Here is a 25,025-nt window from a genome sequence, read left to right on the forward strand (position 1 = left end):
AACCCTGCACGTCACTGACAAGTACTGGCTCATCCATAGCTCAGGTAAAAGCACTTGAGACCATCACAGAAACCATTTAATACAAATATTTTATTGACAATGTGTGTATGGCATACTTTCTGATGGAACTGCTAAATCATCAGAACATAAACCAGGTTTGTCTTATCTTTACAGTTTATATTTGCAAAAATGACACTGAGAAACTGTAATGCATATATAGAATCAAAAGTGCATATTCTTGTTCCTTTTTATTTTGTCCATATACAGTACACATTACACTATACATAAATAATTGTATTGTAAAAATGACTCAAGTATTTACATGTATAATATATTTTATATAATATATACATTTTATATTAAATCTAGGTAGATTACAATTAGGATACTGGGTCAGAAAACCTCATGTGAGTCTGTGAGTCTGTGTGCTATCTGTGGTTGTTGAGTAGCACCTCCAGCCAGCACGGACAGGAGGTGATGAACTGTCTGGAGTAGCAGGGGCCCCATCCTTTAGCAAAACTGATGCGAACACTGTGGGGGTCCCAGGGCCCCTCCTGGCACTCAGGCTTCACACCGTGCTGTGCCATCCAGCTGGAGCGCTCATAGTCAAAAACCTTGAGGGAGAAACCAGGCATCACCCTCTTCACACTCAGCCCCCGAGCCCTGGGTGGGTCCAGAGTGGGTGAGTGGACAAACACCGGGTGCTGGCTGCGGTTGTACAGCCACACTCCGTCCGGCTCCCGGCTCAGCACGATGCCGTAGCCGATTTTACTGCGCATCTGTTGCACACTGCTGCTGCTGTTACCTCCACTTCCATGGCTGTGGTGTCCGTGAAGACCCGATGTGCCATGGCTGCCAGGGTCGTCACGGCGACTGTGGTAGGCGTTGGCGTGGAGCTGGCCCAGGCAGAGGCCTGTGCCCTGAGGTAGGTCATAGAAGATGTTGAGCGAGGGCTCGTAGGCTGGATAAAGGCGACCCACGCGTGTGCGCTGCTCCCAGTAGGCAACACTGCACCAGTACGAGCGGTGTCCGCCGGAAGTCGAGGAGCCGAGGGAGGTACCAGTGTCTGAGCGGAAGAAGAGAGGTGGAAGAATTAATATTTGCATTGGTTAGTGTTCATGTGCCTTAACTACTACTACTACTCAAAACAAGTTAGACTTACAAGACCGCCAACAGTGTTTTCACACTGCAGCAGAACATGCATTCCTCAAACCAATACAATATTTTTTAAGCAGTCTATGGTTTTAACTCGCAACAGCAGGAAGTCGTAGATGGCTTTCAGTTCCATTTTACAAGACAAAAGAAATTAATTTCTCGGCCTGCTTGAAAATTCAGCACAACCTTAAACCTTTAGACCTAAAGATAGATAAAATGTCTTAGTAAGATTTTGTGTCACCATGAGCCACCAAGTCTCTATACGCTACTTTGAAACACCATTCTTCTAAAAGATATTCCCTCATTTGGTGGGGGAGAACACATCGCTCTCCCAGAGGTGCCTAATTGGGTTGCGATCTGATGGCTGCAAAGGATTAAGAAATTAAACAATACATGCACACTGTTATTTTGCTCCCAATTCTTGTTTTATCCAGACAGGGGCTGCAAATTACATGTGTTAGATTGCTTATTCTTATGTAACAATGTTAAATAAACAAATTAATAATATGGACGTGACAAATGTTCTTCCTGAGGAAAGCATAAAAGAAGAATTGGGAGCGAGATGGCAGTGGGTGGGTAATTTTCTGTCTTTTTGTGCAGATTACTGTTAACCTATAGGTCCTGCAAAGATTTCCTGGCCTGGTGCTTGCCCTGCAGTAAATGATTCACGACATTTTCATCCAAATCAAACCACTCAGTGACCCCTTATGCTCTGTAGGGAAGCATCTGCATTTACTGTTTCTTCACTCATTTCTTCACATTTTTCCTTTAATTTGAGTATTTTGAAAAGGTGGCTAAAACTGCCAACACTAAACAGCCCACTTCCTCCTCTGACATCCTCGTCATCTCCCTGCATAACACTCCTTCAGGTCCCGAGGGGAGCAGCAGAGAGGGGGTTGGGTGGGGGGTTGAAAGCATTCAGCTCTCTGTCAACCTAGCGCAAGCCCATGAACCCTTGACCCCCCTAGCCCTCATGCTATCAGCTCACATTAACTCCCACACAGAGTGATGCCATTATTTTGCTCCAGAGACTCTATTGACACAGAGGATTTAAAGACCCATGTGCCTGTGGCCCCATTCCTTTCATATTCCCGCGAGCACCCCCTCTTTATCCACCAGGGGCCAGAATGGCTGCGGTCCTTCTCCCATTAACAAGCTGCTTTTGGGTGAAACCAGGACCGAGATTAGGCTAGGTGTGTTATGTTTGCACAGCGGCCATTTTCGTTTCAGGGTGGGGTGGGGTAGAAGAGGCGGTGATAGTACGGGGAGCTGGGAGGAGAAGGAGGAGGAGGAGGAGGAGGAGGAGGAGGAGGAGGAGGAGGAGGAGGAGGAGGAGGAGAAGATGTGTGTTTTTACACAAATACATGCACACACACTAGATGATGAGATAGGGCCTCACACATGCATATGTACACACACAAATTTGGTCTTCTGATCCAAACAGTATGACTATAACACACACGCACGCACACACACACACACACACACACACACACACACACACACACACACACACACACACACACACACATGCACACACACAAAATTGCACTTCTCATCTGAGGCCCACGTGTGTCATTAGTGAATTCCAAGCTGGCAACTCCTGCGGTCTGGAGTTTTTACAGCTCTCCAATAAGAGAGCAGGCTGCTCAGCTAGCAGGATCTCTTTCTTTCTCTCACTCTATCTCTTTCTGACTCTCACACACACACACACACACACACACACACACACACACACACACACGCGTGCGCACACACACACACACACACACACACACACACACACACACACACACACATACTTTTACAAGCCATGCTCTTCCCTGTAATAAGGCAACACAAACATGTCTGGGGAAACACAGGGAGGCTTTATGAGCTCATGATCAAATTAATTCCCAAAGAAGACATAAAACAAACTGGGACTTTTTAGGGTTTTTTAGACATAGTACACTTTACTGTAATTTCCATCACATAATGAATGATGCTGCAGATAGTATAGTATTACATCCTGGCTTTTAAGTTTCTAATGAAACCTAAACTCAAGAATATTATGAGATTTAGTTTTTGTGCACCACATATCTGGAAGAAAACCATAACTAACATAACATAACATAACATAAACTCCCATAACTCTAGTTTCTTTTATATTAGGTCTTGATGCCTTTTATGTCTTATGTAAAATGTCTTGTTGAAAGATGCGATACAAAAAAACGTACCTTGCCAAAAAAAATCTTGAATAATTCACATTTATAATTTTGAGTTACTATTCAATATGTACCAGAGTGTGCTTCTTTGCTCATATGTATATTTGTTTATTTACTTATAATGTTCTTATTATATTTCATTTGTGCACAGTTTCAATTATTGGATTATAAATATGTTGACACTGTTGACTTACTTTATTTTAGTTTTCTGCCATGTGTAACAATCCATATACATTCTTGGGGAGCATTGAGGGATAAAGAAAAAGCCAAGAAAGTCATTGAAAAAATATGGATGAGAGCAGAATTTCACATTAAGCAATGGCACAACAGTCTTCTGGAGATTGACTGATATGTTGTGAAGTCAAAACCACTCAATCTTGATTCCCACTAGTGTTTGACAGCCCGAGTGGTACAGCATGTCATGTTTAATGTTTCTGGCACACTGACATAATGTCATCATACTCAGACAAGCTATCATCCAACTAAAGGTATAATGAGCTTGTGTGAGAATGACGAGGGAGAACATGGAGGGAGGGAGAAGAAGGGAGGCACGGGTGGGCAACTGAACTTCATCAATGGAATTTTAAAAGACGGGTTCAAACTGGAGGTTATCAGCATGTTTATGTTTGAGCGGAGGGAGTCAAAAAAAAAAAACGTGTGTTAGTGTGCGACTTTGTGTGCCTGCCTACATCTGTATGTGAGGGCTGGCAGCAATTACAGTGTCCTGCAAGCATTTACACCAAGCACCATTTAACAGCTCTGTTTACCAATTAGATAAGTAGCCTTTGTTATTTCATTTCAAAATCACTGTCTCTTAGTGCCAATCTCATGGAACAGTTGGTTTTATCCGAGGCCTGAACAAAGGTGGGAAGATAGGTGGAATATAAAACAAATGACTTACTGAAATGAAATTACAATAATCGACAAGCTAATTGCATTGGCTAGTTTAGTTTTTTTGGACTGATAAAAAGCACTGCCAATCAAAAGTTCAGGGGTCAGACCAAGGGGGTAAGCTTCGCTTCAGAACTCGAACCTCCTATGGCACCATTTTGTTGCTACAAAGGTATCACCTCCTGTTAGCATTCCACTGACCGCCATTTTTTTTTTACGTCACTTGACTGCAAATAACTTTACATCTGAAGCGTTTAAAGACTCTATTTGTCCATTGTTTATTTCTAAAGAAACACGACAATGTATAAAAGGCTCCATTACCTTGTACCTCACGTTATGGCTCCGTAGCAGACGTTTTTGTAAAAATAGGCTAACGATTGTGTCATAACCAAGTGACTTACTGTCGCACAGTAGAGGAATTACCGTATAGTACAGGAGAAGCTCGCAGGCAGTTTCGACTTATATTAGCTGTTTAGGTTTAATTACTAATGTTAACTAGCATGTTAGTTAGCAATAACTAGCCTGTGTCCATGTTATCTCCTTACATATACCTACACTCTCCGTATCTGTAAGATTGGGAATGATTGAGATTTCTCTTGGCACAGCTACCAGAAGACTTACAACTTTCAGACACGTTGCTCACGTCACATTTACGTTGTCTCTGTCAGTTGGAGGCTGCGCAGTAAAGCAAGAGATCACCGGAAAAGTGCTTCTAATAGCCTTCACTGGTCTCCGTCCAGAGCAACGGGGTCTATTGGTCCATTATATATATGTCAATGGGTCAGACAGGCAGTTTCCCCACAGACTGCCGAACCTGGACTTCAAACAATGACAGCAACACTCATCTTTCCTCTTTCTTTTTCTCCTCTTGAGTAGATATTAAAGAAATAGTTAGACATTTTTGGAAACACCCTTATTCACTTTTTTTGCTAAGACTTCGATGAGAAGATTGACACCACGCTTGTGCTTTATCTATGGTAAATGTGGAAGCAGATGGTTATAGCTTAACATAGCATAAAGCCTGGAAACAAGGGGAACATTGAGCCTAGCTCTGTCCAAAGGTAACAAAGTCTGCCTAGCACCACTTTAAAACTGTATATCTAATTGTGTTTAATTTGTACAAAAACCAAAGTGTAGAAACAACAATCTGTGGTTTTATTGGGGGATTATATATTGGCCAGGAGCAGTGACTTCCTGTAGTTTCCACTGGTTGCCTGACAACCTTATTTTGATGACTCCAGGAAGTCACTAACCCTAACATTACATTCTTAACTTGTAATTTTTACACTTTGTTTTTGTATTAATTAAACAAACGAGGTACAACGTGTTCATAAGTGAGCTTTTGAGGGGCTAGTAGGTGGATTTTTACCTTAATAGAATAGAGGCTCCCCATTTCCAGTGAAAAAAACCTTGACTCTAAGCTAAGATAACCAGCGTCAAACATGAAAGTGGAATCGATCTTCTAATCTAATTCTCACCTAGAAAACGAAACAGCTTATTTCCCAAAATGTCGAACTATATCTTGAAACTCCCTCACTTTTCCTGTATCCCTCCAGTCTGAGCAGTTGGAGGGTTCCTCCTGCTAACCTTAACCTGCACAGAGAAGAAGAAAGTAAGGGGAAAAAAAGGGGAAATAGAGGAGTAAAAAAGAGAGACTGGGTGAAAGAGGGAGCGGGAAAATGAGAGGAAAAGAGAGAGAGAGAACCTGCCAAGCATAACCAGCATCCACGGAAAAAATGAAGGGAGAGAAAGAGACTGTGAGAAAGAGAGGGAGGGAGGGAGACCCTCGTCTTTCATCCACTGCCAAGGATTAGATTCCCCTCCAGTTATTAGACTCTTCCACTGTGCTGAAAGAAGTGGGTGGGTTGGGGAGATGGGGGAGGGGGGTGGTTGGGGCAGAGGGACGAGAGGGAAGGATAGAATTCAGTTACTGGCCATTGTCGGACGCCTCTAAGATGCTTTGTTTTGATTCAACTTCCTCAAATTTTCTCCTAAAGCGCTTAAAAAAAGTAGGAATAAAATAAAATGTGTGTGTGTGTGTGTGTGTGTGTGTGGGGGGGGGGGATACCCCTCCCTGGCTACAAATGGTAGGTTCTGTGTTGTTTGAGACAACTATCATTACAGGGCAACTTCAATCCAGCAAGCCACATTTAGGCTGGCGTCTCGACTATCTCTGCCATCAGAGGGCTGCGTTATCGCTAGACACGGGCCGTGCAGTCCAACACAACGGGGCTCACACACACACACACACACACACACACACACACACACACACACACACACACACACTCTCTCTCTCTCTCTCTCTCTCTCTTTCCTTCTCTCTTTCTTTCCATTGTAAAGTGGATCTTGTGATGTAGCCTGCTCCAGTGTGCAACTAGACATCGTTCTCTGCGTTTACACAGTAAAAAACAATTCTCTAACAATGATCCATTATTTTATACAAACAGACGTCCACATTCCTTGAACCTGCAGGTCAACGGAGCCACAGGAAAGTAACTGTGTCCCTGTAAAATTCCTAGGAAGACGTTCTTGGAGCTAGTTTAAAAAGCTCCTCTAAGAGGAAGAGAGTAAGTAACCAGTTTCCTGCATTTCTGCTGCTACTTTAAAGTGCCAGACAACTTAAGCCAAGGAATGTCTCAGGTTTGCATACATCATTATTGTATCCAGGACAAACTCTGCTTTCCTGTCTTATATCATCCACCAGAGTTTGTGTTTTCATTGTGGACATGAAACCACTGGAAATCCAATTAGTTTTCACCTCAGTTTTCACCTTCTCCTAACTCTGATGTTTGTGAAACTCACAACGAAAGCTGACACTTTGGAAATAAAAGATGGTTTCAGGAGATATAGAATAGATTATATACTGAATTATGCACTATTGTTGACATTTGTTCCTCTGGTTTTACTGACAATTTACATTTGACTTTGGCTGAGCTTTCACACTTTTTAGAAAACACACAAGAACAGTATATAGACTGTGTGTCTGGTGGTCATGTGGTTAATACACATACATGTAACTGCAAGTAAGCTTTGTAGCAAGTCATCACCCCTTCTCTATAAACTGTTGGTGTAGCTTTGTCAAATAAAGGCAAAAATGCCATATAACAGAAATGTGGACATGTTCCAATCCAACGTGTGCTTCTGTTTAGACTTTACATTGCCACGTTCATATATGTGTAAGTATGCACAATTATGATCTTTAGACTAGCTACTGGAAAAACCTCAAATTAGAAGCAAACTGAGAAAGCATGACCTATGGACCTATTGTTCTTGGTTTAACTTCAATAAACTCAGAATGAGGAACATTTACTAAATACTGCAAATACTGAATACTAGTAACGTTTCTGCAAAGTGACTTATCAGTTTACACCCAATCACTCCACATTCTCTTGTATGTCTGTTTTTAACAGATGGATTCAGTGGCTCCAACACATGATAACAGATCCATTGACGCAGACTGGTTTCCTTTTTTTGTGCACAACAACCCTGCCATGAGAGATTATGAATGTGCCAGTTCATAATATTTCAAGAGTTTTCTGCAGGTAAACACACTGCAGGGATTGCTCAATAATTGTGATTGGGTGTGTTATTGTAAATCATCCCTGATCGGATTTTTACTTCCTTGAAGCCTTGAAGTTTCAGCGCGACATTTGCAACTTAACCAGCTAAACAGGACGAGGGTGGGACTGACGCCTAAATCATACTTCTATAGTACATTAAGGTGTCACAACAGCTATAGCATGCAGTGATTTATTGTTCTGCACGGGCTATGTTGTTGCACCAGTGTTAAAGGAGAGTGTTTGATCAATGGCTGTGCATTCCTGCTATTTCGGATGTAATCATGTTAACAATCACATCAAAGTCAAAGTGTGCACGGGAAATAGCTTTGCTAGATGAGCGTTCAGCCTTCGCAATGTTGTCTTCACTATCAACAAACACAGCAGCTCAATCCCAGTTCATGTGGTGTCTGTATAGCCCGTGTAGCCCCTATACTGTACATGTGGTTACATTTTTCAAGAGTTACTTACAGACGCGCCAGAGAGACATATACAGGTATCATTATACTGCGACAGAGACATAAATCCGGCTTGACTAAAGCTACTACATGAAAAAAAGATATTGCGTGCTGTAGGTTTAAGAATAACTGGCCTTTAGTTTACGACTCAAAGAAAGATGATTTAAATCTGAATAGAGACACAGAAGCAGCGAAGAGTAGCAGAGCTCTGCAGTTGACAAGCCTCCCCTCCCAACACATTCCTGGACAGGCCCTCTTCCTCGACACTTCCTCCCCCCGCTCAGCCAGTCACAGGGGTCAAGTTGACAAGACTCTCATTGAGCCTCACGTGGTCCGACTATATGGCCTTCACTCCTCACAACATAATTACACAGATGTATTGGTGGAATAGATCAATTTGTTCCACTATGAAGAAAGAATTATGAAATTCCTTCTAAAACTTTATTTGGGAGAATTATCTGAATGTGAAACTCCTGTGTGGAACGCATTGATATATATATATATATATATATATATATATATATATATATATATATATATATATATATATATATATATAAATGAGGCTGTGGACTGAAAATACAATGCAGAATCACTATACATAACTCACAAGGGAGTGACACAGGGACTGTGAGACCTGAGAAATTAAAAGATTATAACTTCATTGAAAGGTGTAATCCACGATGCACACACACACACAGACTTGGCAGTTTTCAATAACGAACTGAACAATGATCAATGGTAACTGAAAGCTCTGTGCGTGAAAGATAAGTGTGTGTATGTGTGTGTGTGTGTATACAACAGTCCTCATCAAAGTTGGATAGCGAAGCTTAAATACTGTATGTACTGTCAGTGTAGTTCTCAATATCATGGGTGAATGCCCAGCACAAACACACAAGCAATTGTTCTCACTAACAACAGGCAGCTACATTGCCTGAAAACGTATGAAAATGTTGCTTCCGTCATATGTACTTCAGACTTAACTCAGCGTTGCACTTAGAGCTCAAAGCACAGGCGACAGCTTCCTACATTTCATAAAGTCAGAGAGCCTGTCGACATCTGCAAAGAATCTTTAGGTTCAGCAGCATGGCAGGATTCCATTAAAAGCCAAATTGCGGGTTGGCAAAAACTCTGAGGGAACAACGGAAAGCCACAGCCAGCCCTGTAATTTAAACCTTATTTTAAATTGTGATGGCCTGACTACATGGACTGAAAAAGAGGGGGCGAGAATAAGAGTTGCAAAGACAGAGAGAAAGAGAGCAATAATGTGTGTACAACAAACAGTAGAGGCTGTGAGGGCAGAAGTAGAATTAGAACTAAGACAAAGAACAGTAAAAGTGGGCTAAAGTGTGAGGGGATAGCAAAAGAATGGAGCAAAAACAATATTGGGATTCAAACAATATGAGACAGTCTCTACTTGATAATCAGGTTTGTTCCTGATGTGTAACACTTCCTAAATCCATGAACTTTGAGAGGTCATGGGCTGTTGACTCTGTGTCAATCAATAAAAAGGTTGAAAATATAAATATCTGAAACAAGCTTCTGTAAACGCAGTTTTACCACAGACAAATAAAGCAGGGCATCTACCAAGACCGAATGTACAAAGACCCAGGATCAGACAAAAATAACGTGTTCAAAAATAGGAAATGAAATAAATACATTGGTGCTTTTGCTTCTTTCTTAAGTTGCGTGTTGGACAAACCACGCTGATATCGTATATCCTTTCCTGCTCAACCTCAGCTACCCTCAAGTGCTTGGAGTATTTTAGAGGTATGCATGTTGACCGTTCTGTGTATCCACACAACAACATTTATAGGCTACGTATCTTTCTACACTTACAGACATTTCAGCATTAAAGCTCTGTTGATGACAATGCTCTATTAGCTCAGAGTTTACAGCTTATTTATACGTGTGCTGATTAAATACAGGCGATGGTATTTCAAGTCAGGATTAAGCTAAGTTAGGAGGCCCTGATCAGTCTTACGATGCAGGGAAATAAAGTGAGGGAAGTTATGTTTCTGTGTTTTTTTGTGTGGAAAAGATGACAGACACATTCTGGGATCAGAGATGCAAATTACCTTTATGAAATCTAGTAGTAGTTAGTCTATTCAACCTTGTTAAAGTTCAACTTCCCACATCATTGAGTACCATATTGGCACTTCTTGCCAAGACGCTGATTAAAAAAAAAACTCTAACCTTCCCAATTACCTTCAAACATTCCTTTTTTTAAGTTTCTTATTCTACCACTGGAGTCATAGAAAGGCGGTGGGGGTGGATGATGGACTTTGACACCAGAAAGCAGGGTTTGCCTCCTGACTACCATCTATGGTTAGATTGAGGCATTAAAGCACTTTGGTAAAGGTCAAGGAAAGATCGTTGTTTTGGTAAGTAATGGTCAATAATCATGTTGTGTTTTATGATTTAAATCATTGCAGACTATTTTTGCATTAAGCCAGACCACAATATTTCCTTAAAGAGTGTCGGCATTGCCTGAACGTAACCATAAAAAGTTTGATAATGCCGTAGTCACTGCGAGCAGATTTTGTATTGCAAGATTGGCTATTTTGGGGAAAACAAATGACATACATTGCCAATGATCATTTCCCTGACATTGTATTTCCCTGAGCATTTTTGTGAATTGTCAGATACATTAATTAACAACATTTTCTTATTGCGTTGATTGAAAATCTATCCGGTCGACATTTTTCATTCAAAATGTATTTGCTGTTTGTTGCACATTAGTTGTATATAAACGTTATTTCTTGGAGACAGGGTTTTAATAACAGTGTTAACATTCTGGCAGTAAGCCTAAAATGTGAATGATAATAAAAAAAGACAAATAAAGGACTTGAAAAAAAATGACCAAAATGACATAAAAGAGCTCTGAGTGAGTTGTGTGCTGGGTCCTCAGCTGCGTCCCCTGCTTGTATAGTGAAAAGGAGCTGTGATGGAAAATATTTGAGGAAATGGCAAATGGTTAATGGGCCAGCACTTGATGTTGAATTCCATAGTCTAATGTGTCTCAGTCAGGCATAAGAGCAAGTGTTGTACGCGTGCCTTTCAAACAGCCTGGAGGTTCAGGTCACTGAGAGGACCCGTCCAGACTTAGACAGAGAGATTCTCACTGGATGCAGCATAATGTGGTGTTTACTTTTTGTGTCTGCACTATTTTGACATCTTTGACTTTGACATATTGAATATTGAAATGAATTCTACGAAGGCATCTCATTTAATATTCATGCTTCTGTGAGTCAAATCTTTGCTTGAGAGTCACAGTAGATGATTTACAAAACCGTGTCCAACTGTGTCAACCTGGACTGACCTGGAAAGCTTCACACTTGCTGAGCTAAACGCACGAAAAACAGCACGGTGTAGTCAAACTCTCTTCCGAGCTTCCAAGAATGTCGGCTCAGTTCCGTGTTTCTTAAGTATTAACGGTGATATGTTCAAACATGTATCAGATGTCACTCTCCAGAGTCAGATCCCCCCCTCCCTTAGCCACCTCCCACCTCTTTCACTCCGAGACCCTACTCCCCTTCACCTTCCCAATTTCCCAACATTCCTGGGCCGTGCCCTATCAGTCAAAGGGCCAATTCATGGGGTTAATGCTGCAGCGAGTGCAGACAGGGCTTTGAGACAGGATGTTTGGCTGATACCTTGCTCTGCTTAAGCAAACAAGCCACCAAAATATGATTACTGAGGGCAGAGAGGGAGCAGTCTTCTTGTCTTACTTCAGTGCATCCAAACTAATGTCCACTAAGTATCATTGCTTTACTTGTTTCCACATGTTCAAAAGCCAGAGCCTAACGACAACAAGGTGGACACATGTTTGACAAGTGCAATGATGTCATATGATGTAAAAACTGACAAGGACATCACAAACTCTTTGGGCATTGTCCTTCTGGACTCTCAATCCCTTAAAATAAAAATCATGCTATGTATGTGTGCTGTCAATGCTGTGAGAAGCATACCAACTGCTCTGTGAAATGCTGATAAATAAAACAAGACTGACAGTCTACAGCCAAGCTAGCAATGAGTGAAATGAGTTAGGCAAAGAGGAAAATTGCTGATTTATGCTATACAGTATATATGTGCATTTTCATATTCTGCTGACATGATTTGAATGCGACTGAATCAGACTTAGCGTGCCAGGCTCAGATTTAGGTGTCATATTTAGCTCATTTTTCATCAGGCTAAGCTGTACTTTGTCAGTCTGCTAGTGTGGGAAGGTAGACTCAGTTGTGCTTTGAGGCTGAATGCTAAAGTGCAACTTCCATCGTTCGTTTGGAAGGGGGTTTGTTCTGCTTTCTTTTTTTTTCCAGTAAGTGAAAAATCTTTTCCGTGGACGTCACAGAAGCGACAGTAAGTCAACTTACAAAAACCTGTACAGCTGCGTGACTGCGTCAGAGATGCGGGTGGTGATTCAGATATCTGGAGCAATGCTATGGTAGCATTTTATGTTAGCTATAATCTCGAAGTACAGCTAAGGCGGACAGAAACTCATTTTGGAGATGTTTTTTTGTTACGTTTAGTGTTTAGTGTTACATTTTAACCTGTTGGTTATACCAAAAGAAACATAATTAAATCCATTAAGCCCATGAATGTCAGTACCAACCATAGACTGTATATACAGATGGATGGCTTGACAGCTCCCCAAAAGTGAGCCAAAACATATCGATCGCCTCCTGGTGGCTGGCTGCAGTATAGGTCATAAATCCCGCCCCTCAATGTTAGCGGATGAGACACTCAGAAACTAATGGGTGACATCACGGACAGGCTGTCCATGTTTTTTACAGTCTACGATGGGACATGGGCCAAACCAAAAAATCGAGGACACCTCAAGTACATTTCTACCAAAGGCCTCTGTCATTTAATGTAGTTCTCATCACGCGGATGTTTGTTCAAGTGTTCATTTCTCTGATATGTTTGGTTTTGATTAGTTATTTGATGCTATAAAAACAGGACAAAACGTCATGACAGGACTTCAATACCACCGTCCGATCACGGCTGCGCAGACTCTGGCTCCAAAATTACAAGATAGCAGCGCCCGTATACGTACAGTGGGAAGAAGCTTAGACGCGTCGTCCATCTTCATAGTCTATGGTTTCAGCTTTCATGACCATCACCAAATGAGTGTGTGTTCTGGCAAACAGTGGTCACGATTATAGGCTTATGTTCTACTGGCAAATAACATTCCAAGTTTTTGTAATTTGTGTATCATCACAAATAAGATAGACAATTTACGGAAAGAAAAGGGCAGTACAAAATAATGCAGAAAGTCCCAATAATGTGTATTTAGAGAAAAGGCAACACAAGCTTAGTCAAACATAATATACTGCTTTTTGTTATAGATCAACTATGAAGGTAAAAAAAGCAGAACTTTGTCTCCCTTGCAGATAATCGCTTGATTGGTGAGTGTGTGTTTGTATGTGTGCGTGTGTTTTTGTCCTGATAGAACCCCTATCTGAGTTCTCTGAGACGATCTTATCACTGAGTCAGACAGAAATTCCTCACTTTTTCCCCCCTGTCACACACATGCGTGCACACACACACACACACACACACACACACACACACACACACACTCTCGGGTGACTTTCCTGGAAAAATCCAAGATGGCAGCTGCTGGCAAGTTTGGAGTGCTTGTGATGTTGTTAGTTTTAGCTTTGATAATGGCTTGAGAAATGGCACAGATGAGACCTTACAAAGCAACTGTGTCCACCCAAACAAACTTTTAGTTACTAAAAAGTGGGATTATGGAAATAAAACTTTGTTGGACACGTTCCTGTACCCCTGCTGGTACCCAGCCAGGTGTAAATTAAAGGCTGGAGTTACTCGGCAAATTAACAGAGGTGATTTGATCATCTGTATGTGCCTGCTATTGTCTGGGGATATACACCAATGTCCCGGTCCGATGCCCGACTTTGGACCTAGGAATGCGATGGAAAGTGCGACAGATGCCGTGGTATGTAGGCCTTCCAGTCGACGCAGCGATGGGTGCAAACGTTCGTCCATGAGTGTTGCTGACTTAGGTGGAGGGGGGCGTGGAGTCGTGGAGGGAGCGGAGCTAGGCCTGGGAGACGCGCCGGTGTCCCTTGCTGGGTGCGCGCGGCCGGGGATTGGACTCGCAGTCCGCTCGGGTTCGGTTGCCCTGTGCGGATTTGGAGGATGCCGGCATGGTTGAGCCAAATTTGGATTCATTCCTCTCTACGAGGGGACTTCACCTGCTTCATCTTAACATCAGAAGCCTTCTCCCAAAAATAACCGAGATACGTCTCCTCAGTAACAGCAATAAGGTGGTACTTTTTTGTTTTTCTGAGACGTGGCTGGATGACTCCATTAAGGATGCCGAAATTGAAATAGAGAACTATTTTTTTAATCAGGAGAGACTGAAACCGTAAAGGTGGAGGTGTGTGTGTTTATGTGAGAGCGGACATTGGTTTTAATCAGAGAATGGACTTGAATAATGACCAAGAATTAAACATTCTGTTGCCGAAGAGCAAGCCTATCTTAGTTGGAGCATGCTACAGGCCACCTGACCAGACTATGTTTTATGAACTTCTGGAAGAAGTCTGTTCAAAGTGTATGGACTTTGTTAAATCGGAAGTTATTATGATAGGAGATTTTAATACTGACACTCGAAAGACGGATCTTTCCGGCTATAAGGCATTAATTAATTTTTGTCGCTCATTTAGTTTACATCAGCTGATTAAAGAACCAACACGTGTCTGTTCTTCTACTCAAACTATTATTGACCTTGTTCTAGTGTCAGAAAAGACTAGAATAGCAGAAAGTGGGTTAATTAATTATGGATTGAGTGATCATTACTTGCCAAAGTGAATCAAAGAGTACGTTTCTTGGCAAGAATCTCAAGATTTTTGGACAAGAATGCAATGTTAACTCTGGCAAGTGCTCTAATTCAGCCTTTTTTTGACTATGCATGCTGCTCATGATATAAAGGTGTCTTACAGCATCTGAAACATAGGCTTCAGACTGCCCAAAATAAGGTTGTGAGGCTTATTCTGAACCTCCCCATGCGATCTCATCTTGATACTTCTCATTTTGAGACTATTGGGTGGTTAAAAGTTGAAGATCTCAGATTCACCTGTGCATGGTACATAGGACTGTGTATGGGGTTGTCCCCAAATATTTAATCAATTATTTTAACAGAGTAAGAGATGTTCACAGCCACTCCACCAGGGGATGTTCTACTGATTTTGTACCTCCTAGATTTTAAGAGTAATTTAGGTAAGGAGTCCTTTCTGTATGTAGCAACAAGCCTGTGGAACAGGTTGCCAGAAAGATGGTCAGAAGTTTAGGAGGTTTTAAGCAGGCACTGAAAAAATGGCTCAGATGCCAATCGTAGTATGAGGATTTATTATTGTATTGTTTTATGTATCTATTTAATGTATGTATGGTTTTTGATGATTGATGCTTGACCTGCTGCCACTTGCTCACCCCCCCCCTTCCCCTTGGGACCACAATGGAAATAAGCCTCAGGGCTTTATTGTGTTATCCTGACTTTTTGTTTTTAATGTATGGTTCATAGTTGTATCGTATTTTATAATGAAATGGGCAAATAAAATCAATCAATCAATCAATCAATCACACACACACACACACACTGACAATAAGCAGCTGAATGTAGTAGATGTAAGTCTACTAAACTTTGAGTAGACATTTCCCTTTTCAAAGCATTACTGTTTGCTGCGGTTTACAGGGAATGTTAACTGATTGAATGATAAAAGAGGCCAGGACAAAGGTATGTATGGACCACACCCTGCTGCAGCCTTTTATCCCTGTAAAGCTAGGGTAAGTAGCTACTTTAAAAAGGAATTTGAAAAAAAAGATGCTCAAGTGCAGGAGCACATGTTCAATGCTTGTATTTGTTCAAAAGAAAACACCAAGGCCTTTAGATGATATGCCAGAGGATCACCTGCACAAAAAATACTCATCTACACTCTTGAAAGATCTAACCAACCAACAAGTCTTTGATAAAAGCTTCATGTTCAGCTTATTATACCAACTGTAATAAAAAAAAAGGGGGAGTTGTATAACCTGTCAAAGGTAACAGACAAAAGCGACATGCAGATTTCTTGGCTACGTCTGTTTAGTCTCTTTCCGACTTCATGCGCTTGGCCTGAGCTCCAGTTCCTGGCTCCAGCATTCTGGTGTGGGGGGCAGGGGATCGGAGACCACACACACACACACACACACACACACACACACACCCAAACACACCACGTCTTGAGAAAACTGATCTTTTTCATCAGTAGGAGGTATCATCTCTTACTACACAGCCTAGGAATCACAACCTAAAACTTGATTCTTGTTTGACTCGTGACCGTATTTTTTTAACATAACTTCCAAGAACAACACTTTTCTCAGTGTAAATCAACTTAAAAGTACTTTTTTATGCAGATTTCTTACACTCAATGAATTCAATTTGATAACTTTTAGGCTATTTCTTTTTAATAAACAGAGGTTTCATTATTTAGACCCCACAATTGTATTCCTGACAGTGTGTAGAAGGTTTTGGAACAGCATTTAGACCTCCATGTTGGAAAATAAAACACCCTGGAAGTATAGTTCAAACAATTAAAGCATCTTTTTTTATTATTTCTCAAAATATTCTGAGAGTGGTGAGGTGTGCATTGGGAGGACACCAGTATTTCTAAAATGCTGGCTATGGCCCTGCCTCTAAACATGGAAAACCTAACAACTCAATAAATGATTTCAACTCTAAACATCAACTTCAACAAAAAGTTCATTTCTAGACACAACAGACAAACAAACTCCAGAAAGTCTTATTGGCGTGCAGCTGATTCTTCAGGTCTGTGATGCAGTGACTACACTACACAAACTTTATAGGTGCCTATTCACCTTTCAACACCGTCCACAAGTCAGCCCAGGCAGGCTTGATCGAGTGGGTTTGTGGGTTTCTTCTAACGCTACAAGGACCTCTCCACCCGACCCCGGCACGTAAACAAATAAAGCTCCAGTTTCATCATCTAGAGGGGGCTGTTTCCTGTCCAAACTCAGCCCTTTAGCCCCCCTCTTTCCACATATACACGGCACACAAAACTCTACACCTCCGCCTCATCAGAGCTGCTCGGCTCCCCCGCCCCCAAAATGCCAGCCTCTTTCCACTGCTCAATTGCCAAGAGGAATGGAGGGATTTGAGGGAAGAAAGAGGGAAAGAGGGGGATGGGTGGTTCGAGAGGCAAAGGGGATTGGGAGTATGCACGGGGATCTTATTGCAGCTTCATCCCAGTTAAATATTTTTGCTGTGGGGAAAGCAAAGGGAGAAAGAGAGAAAAGCAGAAAGGCTACACTGCTGTGGCATCTATATAGTGGGAGACCCCAGACCCCCACCGAGCCCCCTATGCCTCTCTGACAATAGAAGCTTTATGCAGTGGAGTTTTTGCTTATCTTAGCAGCCTTTGCAAATAGGAAGGAAAGCACAACATCAAAACACCAGTAAATGTAATTTACCCTTTTATCTCAACATTCAGAGACGACGCATGCTCTGCGTGTTTTGCATGCATTGAGTGCGTGCATCTGCAAGGTCAATCACACTCACACTCCAAAACTCCAAAACTTTTTCCACTGGTGCTTCCAAACTTATTTGTGGGAGACGTTCACTTCTTCAGGAATACAAATCAACATCTGCTGAAACGAACATCTGCCCGGTCACAACATTCATGTAGTTCTGCAGTAGTGATGCAAGTTACTCACCTGTGTAGTCTCTCGGCATAACGTGAGGCGGATTGGAGGAGAGGGGGGTCATAGTTTCAGTGTTAGACAGAGTTGAGTCTGGTGAATGTAGAAAAAAAAAGCACAAACATACAGTAGAAGAGTGAGATACAGGTTATTAAACAGTCATTTCTCAAGCAAAATTGCCAAACATTGGTTAAACGCTTCTTAAATATGAGGAAATGCTGTTTTTTATTAAGTTTAATATAATTATAAATATTTGGGGGTTTTGGACTATTGGTAGGAAACAAAACTACTTGGAAACCACCTTGTACCCCTTTGAATTTCATGACGTTTTAAAGAATGAATAATGAAAATAACCACTGTTCGCAGAATTCATACAGTCTCTATAACTCTAAACTATAGAGCAGACTGCCTGTTTGCACAAACAGAGCCTCCTTATAAACTCCAGATTTCAGGCTCAACAAAATAGAAGATGACCACAGGTAAAACTCAACTAACTCTATGTCGCTTTCAACACAAGCAGCTTTTCAAAGATAATCTGTTTCCATTCTAAAAATATAATGGTGACGATACCCTCTGTGTCATTTACTGGTTTGCAATGTGGTTGTAATTCTTCCAAACTCACCCAGTGGCTTGTGTTCATCTGAATGGGACAGAGAGTATGGGGGAGGAGGTGATTCTGGAAATACAACAAAAGTTAAGGTTAAGTTAAAGGCCGTATGGTCTAAATGCTAAATTATCAACTGAGAAAAAACTAAAACTACCAAACTAATCATGCCTCACATATTTTAGCTGCTGCATGAGTCTTCTACATTAGTGCTGCCAGCAGATTATGTGAAATGATTACAATTAGTTTGATATGTTGGATCATGAACTTCTTACATATTTGCAAACAAATAACTCTGTCTTTTGTCTCTACGAAAAGCAAAAACAACAATTACAATCTGCCACAAAAAAGCTTTCTTTCCTAAAACACAGCTCAAGATTCTTGTAATCATCAATGAAGAATGTTTAAAATACAAGCTATAGCAACCCAGCTGTTCTATAGCTAAGGGTAATTTAGACCATGTACCTGAATGTAACTGTGCACACTGTAGGCTCCATGCACTATAGCTGTTTTTCATGAGGTAATGTTCATTATTTTGGTTTCTACCTTGCATCAACAGACAATCTTTACTTAAACCTAAGGAGCTATTTCCATTGAGCACATGATGGCATAACTGTACACATATATAGTCTTTCTTTTGAACTCCTAATGTGTATAATTCAACAGATCTAATCTGAACCTGCAAGGTTTCCACTGTATCTTTCTGTTTTTAACGGCATCTTTATGTATTGAAGTGTTTGATTGTTCAGTTTTATCTTTATAAATTTATTTATTAAATTTAAATTTTCAGTGAAGACATTTTTATTCACACACAGGCTCACATGATGATTTCTGTGCAAAAAGCAGCACTGTAAATTATGAGCAATGCAGCTGGGAGAGTCCCGTCAGTCCAAAGTGGACATGGGTTTGCGGCTGCGGCCCCTTTAAGAGCAGAGCCAGTAATTGCCGGAGTCCTCAGTCAGTCAGATACCCAGCGAGTCAGTCTGGCGCCAGCACTATGCAAACTGTATATTATCGGCACTCCTTCACCTAAATAACAAGAGGAGGACCTCCTTGTCAGAGAAAAAAAGAGAGCCTAAGTGCAACTTTAGAGCGACATTCAATTGGATGATGTTAGAAGCAGCAAAGTTTTGCGCACATTTAAATAAATGTGTAATGTGTTTGGAATGTAGAGAGGAAATCAAAGTAATGTTTGACCAGAGTAAAAGCTAGAGTTATTTAACTGGTGAAAATAAATATATAGCGTATAGGCCTACTGAAAAGGAGGTTGAGCAGATGGCTAACATTTTTTTTTTTGCATAAATAATAAAAAAAAAACCTGCAGTAAACATACGTGATATTTATTCTCTGGGGTTTCAGTGTTGCATTATGCTTGAATATAATTGTAAATGTAAGATGGCTTCATCAGTATTAAGTGACCCATAAGGGTGTTCTTTTTTCGCTTGTGACGTTGTTTGCCACTTTAATCGACAATAACAACATTCTTTGGCTGCAGGCAAACGACACTGACTGATTGGAAACTCATTAACGTCATGCTATGTGTTCATAAGGGTAGTATGCCCCCCCACCTCATGAATATGATGGTTAATGTGGTGGCAGTAACACAATGACATGGGTACACTTATAGCTATCTCTATGTCACTGATACATTGCAAGTTTAAAGTTCTTTTATGAGGGGAAAGGTCTGTTGTACATCTACCCACGCACCCCTGCCCCCCCCCCCCTTCCATGTTGATGTCCTTACCTGGCCCACATAACCGGCTGTAGTGATAGGGGTTGCAGCACACCTTTGCGCCGTCCACTGCGCCGAAGCTCTGGCAGTGGCACAGCGTTTTGAGCCGGGCAGAGAGCGGCAGGTCGCTCCAGCGGTACACCTTACACAGGAGATACTGTGGAGAGATGTGATGAGCACCGACCCGCAGCTCAGTGCTCGGCACCATGACACACTCGCTGGGTATCCCTCCTTTGGTCTCTACAGCCTTCACCAAGGTATCCAGAGATCTCTCCTTGAGTCTTTTCAAAAAAGCATGAGCAGTGCCCGCGAGTTCCTCCTCCAGCCCTGCGTGCCTCGGTGCGCACTGACAAGCGCCCCCTCCGTCTTTTCTCGGGGCCCAATAAGGGCTCCGAGGTCTGACATCCCATTCCCCAAACAAACAACACGTCACCGTCCTACCGTCGCCCTCCTGTCCCCGCCGGGAGCCTCTGTGCACCGGGACGCACATGGCATCCCGGTCATCGTCAGGCTGCTCCTCTTCCTCCCTCTCCGCGCTCTCAGTCAGGTCTCCAGCCTCCGCCGTGTGTCCCGGAGCCGGGTCAGTGTGTGTCACCGACCGCTGCTCATGTCTGTGGAGCTTTCCTGAGTGTCTGCCACACGGACCGTTCCGTCCTCCGTCACCTCGTCTGCTTCCATCCCGCCCGTCGCTCTCGGTGACCAGACGGCTTCTCCAGAGTCGCCGTACAAGACCTGAGCGTTTCGACTTGAACATACGACAACCTAGACAGTTTTGGATGTGTCCTGTCGGCCCCGTCCGGGTCTCGGGAGATGCCACATCGATTTACACTCGTCGCGCAAGTCCGGGGGTTTGTGCACGGTGCGCACAACATGCGCAGCCGGTGGTCACCGTGTTCTGGCTCTCCCGCAGCATTAGAAAGTAATATTCAATCATGCGTTGCGTTAAACATCCCTACACGTCTAAAGAAGGAGAAGGCTAACACACAGTCACTGCTCAGTGACCTGCTGCTGCCAACTCAATTAAGCCACAACTTTTGCAAGCCCTCTCTCAAAGCCTTCCACACTGCAACACTCTGGAGACCCCGCACACAACTCACAAACCATAGTTAGTCCACTCGAGGAGCAGGGTCAGTTTACATGAACAAAAAGAGCATCAGAAACATTAATCCACAAGGTTTCCACAGTTTCTCCTTGAGTTTAGTGAAGCCCTTGAACCGTAAAATCCTTCCTTCACCCGATATAAATCCTCACAACACTGAAACTGCGATGATTTCTGTCGCTGGTGGAAGCAATAATCCCGCTGCAGAGTCCCGGGGTAAAGCAGAGATGGTCGGGGACTCCAGTGCCAAACTCCGGGACGGATTCCGTGCTGAGAAGTTGTTTTAAAGAGAGCTGGAATTACTCCACTCTCCACTCCCCTGCAAGTCTTTTTTGGACGCACACACACACACACACACACACACACACACACACACACACACACACACACACACACACACAGGCGCAAGCACACACGCTCCTGCACACACTAGAGTCAAGCAAGACAAAATAAAACCAGGTTTATTTGACTATGATTTTCAAAATAAAACCCTAATGGTGAACTTTGATGGAAAGGTTGGTTTGCAGCATTGTTGATCTTTAGGTAAATGCCTACTTTTATAGAGCTGTTTCTGTGCTGTGGTTCGCACTGAAACCAGATTGATACACATCATAGATTGTGGAGTGATAGGTAGGCCTAACTATGCAGCTGTTTGTAATCAACCTTTTATTATTTTTTATATGAGAAAGGGCATAGTCCGTTTAAAGATTGGTCTGTTGTTGCTAATCACAGATCAGTCTAAGTTTTTTTTCTTGAGGGACAAGGGGAAGACATAAAAAAAATGTAGAAACTGGGTCAAGGGAGCAAGTGAGGAGTTTAGCTGCAGTATCACCTTGAGGGTAATAGGTGAAAGATTCTGCATTGTGTTCACGGTGGAATGATGATGCTGTAGGGGTAGAGACAGGCCAGATCCATTAGTTTGTGAAATTGTCAGAGACATTTTCCTGAAAGAAGGTGGCAAATTCGTGACATTTGGTTGACGGGTGAAGTTCGGCAGGAGTTGATCTTGTGTCTTCTTGATCTTGGGGTTTAGTTGTTTGCCAATATAGAGAATAGAAGTTGAGCATTGTTTCGGTTTTCATGTGTTATCTGAGAGATGATGGTCTTGAGAGTTTCATTTCTTTGTTATTGCTCTAAAGCACATTTTTAAAGATTTCAAGGTGAACCAGCAGTTTGATATCATCATATACGCTTATTCGTGGATCAGACTGCATTGTCATGTTCAGGGAGCAAGGTCATGTTATAAAAAAAAAGGTAACATCTGGAAGGGATATAACTCTTATATGTAACCAGTTCTTTTTCTTTTGTGATCCAAAAGCCTAAACCGATATAAATGAAACTACAAAATACACAAGTTACTTTGGAAAGAGGTTGAAGCATTTTATCTTGAAAAAATAGATGTGGTAAGAGTTTATTTTGAAGATCTATAATATCCCAATGATGTATTGGGAAGTTTACATGTAGCCTATGTTTGTTATTAAGGAAAACAAGATTTAGCTTTGTTTAAACCAAAGCAAATATTCAAAATTCACCACATATGTTAGATTGTTTCCTTGCATGTGGACACATTCCTTGTTTCTTTTATGTTCAACTGAACTGCTGTAACTGACTAAATGACTATTATAGGAGCAGTGTACCATTGGAGGAGACCCCATTACATTTCCCCTACATTTAACAAGTGCACAATGATCTTTCCAGGAAACATATACAAAAAAGGTAAACGTTTAATTTTTTACAAAACTTAACACAATGCTTTTATTTTGAAACCCAGATCACTGAGCATCCCTTGTAATTCTGTCCAGTCTCTCTCTCTCTCTCTCTCTCTCTCTCTCTCTCTCTCTCTCTCTCTCTCTCTCTCTCTCTCTCTCTCTCTCGGGGCCCCAGAGGAAAGCTCTGGAGCCATTGGTTGATTCCCGCCATCATGTGCCAGTCTAGACACTTTGGCTGCATGGGAGCCGCACTGATTGTTGCGCAAACACGCGGTTTCAAGTTTCTTAACTCTTAAAGACGCAACATCCTGCTCTGCTCGAACTGGAAACGTTGTGGTGATCACAGGGAAAATCACATTGATCATTCATGGGTGAATATATAGATGATAATAGGTAGTCGACATAGGCCTTCATGTAAATGTGCACATGCTGTATAAAAAAGGAAAACACCCCCAAAATTCATAATAACAACAACAGTAATAATTATATAGACTAACACAATAGGATTGATAGATGATGAGATCCATGTGTTGACTTAGGCTTTATACAACTGTGAAGGACTCACTTGTGACAATATTTCAGTGAAAATCTGTTTTTTAACCCCACTGCATGATGGTTAGGGTTATTAGCTCCTTTGCACAATAACAATACAATTACAGTATTATTTATGACGAGTAGTCTACTTTTACATGTGAGAATTGTGTAAGACTTTGGCACTAAAGGTGTATTAATCAATTATAATATTACTATGATATTATAGTTATAATAAAGGATTTAAATACCATTTCAAGGCTCCTCCTGTCCTCCTGCATTGCTCCCAATGATCAGGTCAGCACCTTGCATAGTCAGTGAGTGAGTGAGTGAGTGAGTGAGTGAGTGAGTGAGTGAGTGAGTGTGTGTGTGTGTGTGTGTGTGTGTGTGTGTGTGTGTGTGTGTGTGTGTGTGTGTGTGTGTGTGTGTGTGTGTGTGTGAATTGGTGAATGAGAGGCAAATTGTAAAGTTGGGTATACAAATGCATCCATCTATTTACAGAAAGAGGTTAAACTACAAACCCCGACAGCCAAAATATGGACTGTACACACAGAGTTTAGTAGAGGGAGCTATTGAACCTTACCAGCAAAGAGCACAGGGGGTAGACAGGGGTAAACAGGGTATCCCCAAGGGGCATCATGCCAGTCCTCCCACTGCCCGTCTCTGTGCCAACGTGTCTGCCTCCCCCCCTGGCATTTTTACAATGCTACAAGTGTTGGTTGAAGTGGATGTTACCTCCTTAGGATTAGCACAGTCTTCCTGGTGGGTGACCATTCACATCTTATATCAGAAGAGTTAACCCTGCGTGTCAGTGGCATGTCCAGTTACAGAATGTCTGCTGTGTATCAGGACCAGGACTCTACTGGGGTATGTGGGGGACGACAGAGCTGGCTGAAGACGTGGGAGTCAAGTTACAATGACAGCAGGAGAGAGTCGAGGAAGAAGAGTAGAGCAGTGCGTGTGTGTGTGTGTGTGTGTGTGTGTGTGTGTGTGTGTGTGTGTGTGTTTTGTGGCTGCAGAGGGCACCTGTTCAAAATGTGTTTCCCTGTGTAACTCAATCGGATGCAGAGATGCAGACAGGGAAGTGTTTTGGAAGAGCTTCGTCCAGAGTTGAATGTTTAAGTGGCTGCATGAACACCACTGGGACTCACAGCCCCAGGAAATGTGATTTATTAGTCTTTGAAACAATTTATAATCATATTTTTCTTTTTTTTTTTTTTTTTACAAATAGATCACAGACTCATGCAAAGTTCAGGAGGCCATCACACTGGTGTTGTTTTCTATACATTACTGTTTTCTGTGTATTAATACAAAATGAAAAGAAAAAAGTGAGGTGGGGGTTATTACTTTAGCGGAGAC

At 41.9% G+C, this 25,025-nt stretch overlaps 1 protein-coding gene across 1 annotated transcript; it reads right to left on the reverse strand.

Moving 5' to 3' along the window:
- Positions 1–379: 379 nt before the first annotated feature.
- smad6a (SMAD family member 6a) lies at positions 380–21,751 on the reverse strand. The gene is made up of 4 exons (XM_028580902.1): positions 20,340–21,751; positions 18,614–18,667; positions 18,007–18,084; positions 380–1,066 (listed from the first exon to the last, which is right to left on the reverse strand). Exons 1-4 carry the CDS (start codon positions 21,079–21,081, stop codon positions 429–431), a joined length of 1,512 nt encoding a protein of 503 aa, XP_028436703.1. The 5' UTR covers positions 21,082–21,751; the 3' UTR covers positions 380–428.
- Between the last annotated feature and the right edge of the window lie 3,274 nt (positions 21,752–25,025).

This window comes from Perca flavescens, chromosome 1, assembly GCF_004354835.1.
Source record: "Perca flavescens isolate YP-PL-M2 chromosome 1, PFLA_1.0, whole genome shotgun sequence".
Taxonomy (NCBI): domain Eukaryota; kingdom Metazoa; phylum Chordata; class Actinopteri; order Perciformes; family Percidae; genus Perca; species Perca flavescens.